This window comes from Aegilops tauschii, chromosome 2, assembly GCF_002575655.3.
Source record: "Aegilops tauschii subsp. strangulata cultivar AL8/78 chromosome 2, Aet v6.0, whole genome shotgun sequence".
Classification (NCBI taxonomy): Eukaryota; Viridiplantae; Streptophyta; class Magnoliopsida; order Poales; family Poaceae; genus Aegilops; species Aegilops tauschii.
Window position 1 is genome coordinate 469753453 of NC_053036.3, and position 4865 is coordinate 469758317.

Sequence of the window (4865 nt, forward strand, 5' to 3'; positions counted from 1 at the left end):
GCGTTGTGTGCTCACGGTGTTTCTTCTATAGTTCTATATATAAACAATAAATCACCAAGCGTTCGAGTTCCGAACTCAGTGCTCGTGCTCACGGTGTTTCTTCTATGAAAATAAACCACCAATCAATGTTTTAAATAGCGGGCTATTGCCAAATAGTGGCGGACCTCAAAATTAGCTATAGCGAGCTATAGCGGGCTATTTGTACATGGGACCATTTAGCGGCACCCTGCTGAAAAGGCTATATAGCGGGCTATAGCGGAGCTATAGCCGGCTATTTAAAACATTGCCACCAATAGGCTAGTCTAGTCCTGAGTCCTGCCATGTGTTAAAAAATAGGCGGTTAAACAGACCATAAAATAGTCAAAATACAGTTAGACAAACAGAATTATCATAATCCGACGTAATACCCAGAGATAATGTTATATTCAGACAGTTAATATTAACACAGAAACCAATTTCAACACACCCTTGTCCCTGATGTTTGAGTAGGCACTGGGCAGGAAGAGAGCTTCGTCAGTGCCAACCAGGGAAAACACATCTTCAGTTTCCCCTCGAGAAAGTGCAACAGAGCTTTCAACGTGTCACCAACTGAGGCTCCTGCAAAGTGGGCGTACGATAGTTGTTGTTGTTGCCGCATCATTATCCATCACTTCAGCACCATGTACTCTCGCATCCCTCCGTTCGCTATCAGAAGGGAGCATGCAACTTCTTAATGGGGTCTCCTTTTGCTCTCGCCGCGAGGGCTAACGGTGGGAATCATCCAGCTACCACAGCGCGCATGCCCCACCGTCGCCGTCATGGGCCACATCTTCGAGGTTCCACAGGCTTCCCCACGTGGCGCCGTCATCCTCGGTCGAGCCGTACTCCTCGCTCGTGGAGGCGCCGCAGCTGCCGCTCTGCCCGGCGCTGTGGAGGAGGGCGCAGGACATGGGGCACAGGAAGTCCAGCACGTCCTGCATGATCAGCTCCTCGTGGCCGTGGTCAGCCAGCGCCGTCGCCGCCGGGCCTACGGCGCCGTCCATTTTCTCGTCGACGTCGTCCGAGACGGTGGCGCCGGGGAGCTCGACGTCCTTGCCCTGCCCAAGAAGCAGCTTCTGTTGCTGCTGCTGCTGCATCTCCCGCCGCTGCATCAGGAACCGCGCCCTGGCGCGCTCGATGTTCTTGGACGGCTTGCCCTTCTTGTAGTGCGTCCTCCAGTAGTTCTTGATCTCGTTGTCCGTCCTCCCCGGCAGGCTGCGCGCAATCGTCGACCACCTGAAGAAGAAACGCACACTAAATTTTAGCACACCGGTATTTAGCTCAGTCTGCAATCTGCATGCATATAGGGTAGGGGGGACTTGATCATCTGCAGTAAGTATATTTTTACCTGTTCCCCCACAAGGAGTGGAGCTGGACTATGGTGCTCTCCTCTTGGGGTGTCATCTTGCCTCTCTTTAGATCAGGTCTGAGGTAGTTAACCCACCGCAGCCTGCAACTCTTGCCACTTCTCTTCAGACCTGCAGCAGCGAAGCTCAAATAATGAGAAACGCACTCGGCGGCGGGCCAAGTGATTAGATTACCACATGTGCAGTACTATACTACCACGCAGGGGTGGTCCAGGAAAAAAAATATTACCTGGCCTGGCCACGTACGTACCCATATGAACTATATAGTCTATTGGTGTCATTTGCCTCATTTAGTATACTGAATTCATATCTTGACGGCTTTACCGAAAAGCTCTAACCCAGGGAGAGAAAGATATATTTCAACATATTGGCCGTACGTGCTTGGATTAACCCCAATGCCTGCCTGGATGCTAGATACGTCGCTAGTGGTGTGCATAGTTGATGTCGGCATCACTATGTGTTGATACTAATCCAACTAACTATTTAGGTATATAAGTGCTAATGTCTTTCCATCTGATACATAGCCAACTGACTAGTAGATATTATTCATACGTCAATTAACTAATTGTTTGGTGATTATTCGTCCAACACTCCCCTTTGGCTTGCCAATTCTGCGAGGTGGATGCACATAGAGACGGCGATGTATAGTCCATCCATTAGGCCATGCTACACTTAGTTTAGTATATGTATATATATTTTTCACCTCAACAAACGCGTGTACGTACACTAGCTCATGGTCATGGGTGTCTTGATTAAATAGTTAATCAGTAGCCCATGGAACTTGCCAGGACTTCCCGTACACGTAGCTCGCTCAGGAATCAGGACCAGCAATATATCCACGCATGCATCTTCCATGTATATCGTATGTAAAGCAGAGCTAGCTAATAGGCTTCTACTTACGTGCAAGCTAGTTCGTGTAGAGTTGAAGAATTGATGATGAAATCTCAAAGGAACGCACTGACTATATTCTCCAAGAAATTTCAATGCGTGAAAGAGAGCGTTAGGTAGTTCATCATCTTCGTCCTAACAAGAAGAGACGAACACACAAGACCGTACAGGATCGAATCATGCATGCATGCGGCTAGCTTTGTGAACTTGCAAGTCGCCGGTACTTGAAGATCCTAAGGTACTGTTTACATCCGTGTGCAACTTGCAGGCCTGATCAATCATTCGCAACTTGCAAGTTGCAGACGAGAGCCGGGTTAGTTGGAAAAGGAGGCCCGTACTTGCAGCGACAAAAGTCAAGGAAGAACATAAAGCATTAGATCAAGCTAGAAAACATCAGATCAAGAGCAGGACAAGAAAAATAGTACTGTAGTGGTAGGAGTAATCTGTTGATGCAGGAACCTCGAGTTAATTAGGAGTACGATTAGAACTCTAGATACGGGCCGTACCTGTGAGCTTGGAGACGGAGTTCCACCTCCCTTCGCCGTGCTGGGCGACATGGTCGAGGAGCAGCTTGTCCTCCTGGGTTGTCCACGGGCCTTTCCTCCACTCGTCGTCCTGCTTCCCCCAGCAGGCCGCGAGCTGCCCTTCCGCCTCCGCCATTAATGGCGCGCGGCACTCCCTCAGCTAGCGAGCGAGCTCTCCCGCTTAGCTGAAAGCCTGAAAGAGATAGCAGTGCTACTGCTACTAAGCTGAGCACGATGGTGCTGCTGCTGCTGCTGCTGCGATTTCCGCTCTTTCTTGGAGATATTTTTATGTGCTAGCTGCTGGTAGGACAGAGCGTAATAAGCTTAATCAGCTAGCGGCTATCAAATCCAAGGCAGGGGGAGGCAACCTTTCTTTGCTCTGATGCTGTCGCCCAGCGAGCGATGGCATGGGACGAGTGAGCCGCTGCCGCGTATATATGGGGCAGGGCAGAGGATCGATCGATAGCAAGAAATTCTCTGCGTCACTGTCAGGGGAATTCCAGCTCCACTACCCTGCCTGTGGAGATTCCCCAAAATGCCCACGGTAAAATTTCCTTTTCTTCTGTCTCTCTCTCTCTCTCACTCTTTTAAGATAAGTTACTGCGTGCTGCTTACGGAAAGCGCTGGGTGCGTGTATCGGGCTATGTCGGCGTCATGATTCGGAGGAATCCACCTTAGTTTTTTTTCTTTAAGAACTTCTGATCTATTTATCAACTGTCATGGGATTACAAAGAACATCAGAAATAACATAAATCATGGAAAATATTCATTTCACTAGACCAACTAGCAGCAACTACAATCACTGAAGCGAATCGAAACTGCAAATTATGTTTCTTCGTTATTTTGTTCGAATCCTGCAAATGTTTGATACGAACGAGTACTCCCATGAATTTTCATGAGGGGTGAACTTTGCGCGTTAAGCCCGTTACATCATGTACAAATTCCATGAGGCCCTCACAAATTTATTTCATGAACCGAGGAATCTTCTTTTGGGAAAAGTCACATATATAAAATGAAATTCTACAGAGTGAACTGAAAATATTGTATTTCTGAAGACCATAAACTGCATGGCCTCTTAAAATTGTACTTTTTCCAAAAAACAAAATTGTAATCAGCCCTTTTAGATTCAGAGTGCCCGCTTCGGTCACATCTTGTAACGTAAGAAGTTAGAGCAACTCTAGCAGACCCCGCATCCGCCCCCGACCTGCAAAATAACCGCCAAAATGCGGGTGCGGGCCAGAAAGCCTGCCCGACCAGACCCCGCATCCCGCCCTGGCCCGTAAAAAAATTTAGGGGGCACGGCAAATTTCCGGCCCCAACCCGGGAAAACGCGGGTTTCCCCCTCGCGGCTGCGGTGCCCTGCATCACAGAGAAGCAGTTGGCGGGAGAGACATTTCAGCCCGCGCTCTTTTCCCCCTTCCTTCCGCCGCCGCCCGCCCTTGCTTCCGCCCGCCCGCCGCCGGCGATTCCGGCCATATCTGCGGGCGGAATCGCTCCGCGGGGCCGCCCTTCACCCTCCCGCGCCGAGCCGCTGCACCGCCCCTCCGGATCTGGCGAGAAGAGCCGCCCCCCAGTCGCCGCCGCCGCTGGGATCGACCACCGCTGAGCGCACCACCCTCGTCGCCGCCCCGGGATCACTTGCCACCGGTTAGTCCCCTTTTTATGATTTTCGCGAGCTGTGTAGTAGATTGACGCGCCGGCATGCGTGTAGATGGAGTTGACCCCACGCGAGAAGTTCTTGCTATCCGATTCGTCCGATTTGGACGACTCGGATGTGGAGACCATGCTTGCGACCTTTCGGCAGCAAACATTGGTCATGGCGCTTGCCGTGAAGGAGCATGAAGAAGAGTACCAAAAGAGGAGGCGAGGATCTACTGTCGGGCGTCTGTGCATTCCGCGGAATCGCCATCTTGGAAACGAGATGTTGATGCAAGATTATTTTTCGGAGAATCCTACATATCCTGCACACCTCTTCCGCAGAAGGTACCGAATGCGCCGATCCCTTTTTGTGAAAATTGTTGAAGCTTGCGAGGCAAATTGCCGGTATTTCACTCAGAGAAGGAATGCC

General features: G+C 50.2%; 1 protein-coding gene across 1 annotated transcript; it reads right to left on the minus strand.

The window, feature by feature from the left end:
* Window positions 1-369: 369 nt before the first annotated feature.
* LOC109745771 (uncharacterized) lies at window positions 370-3206 on the minus strand. Its single transcript, XM_020304887.4, has 3 exons — window positions 2780-3206; window positions 1367-1496; window positions 370-1254 (listed from the first exon to the last, which is right to left on the minus strand). The coding sequence occupies exons 1-3, from the start codon at window positions 2931-2933 to the stop codon at window positions 765-767; spliced, it is 774 nt and encodes a 257-aa protein (XP_020160476.1). The 5' UTR covers window positions 2934-3206; the 3' UTR covers window positions 370-764.
* Between the last annotated feature and the right edge of the window lie 1659 nt (window positions 3207-4865).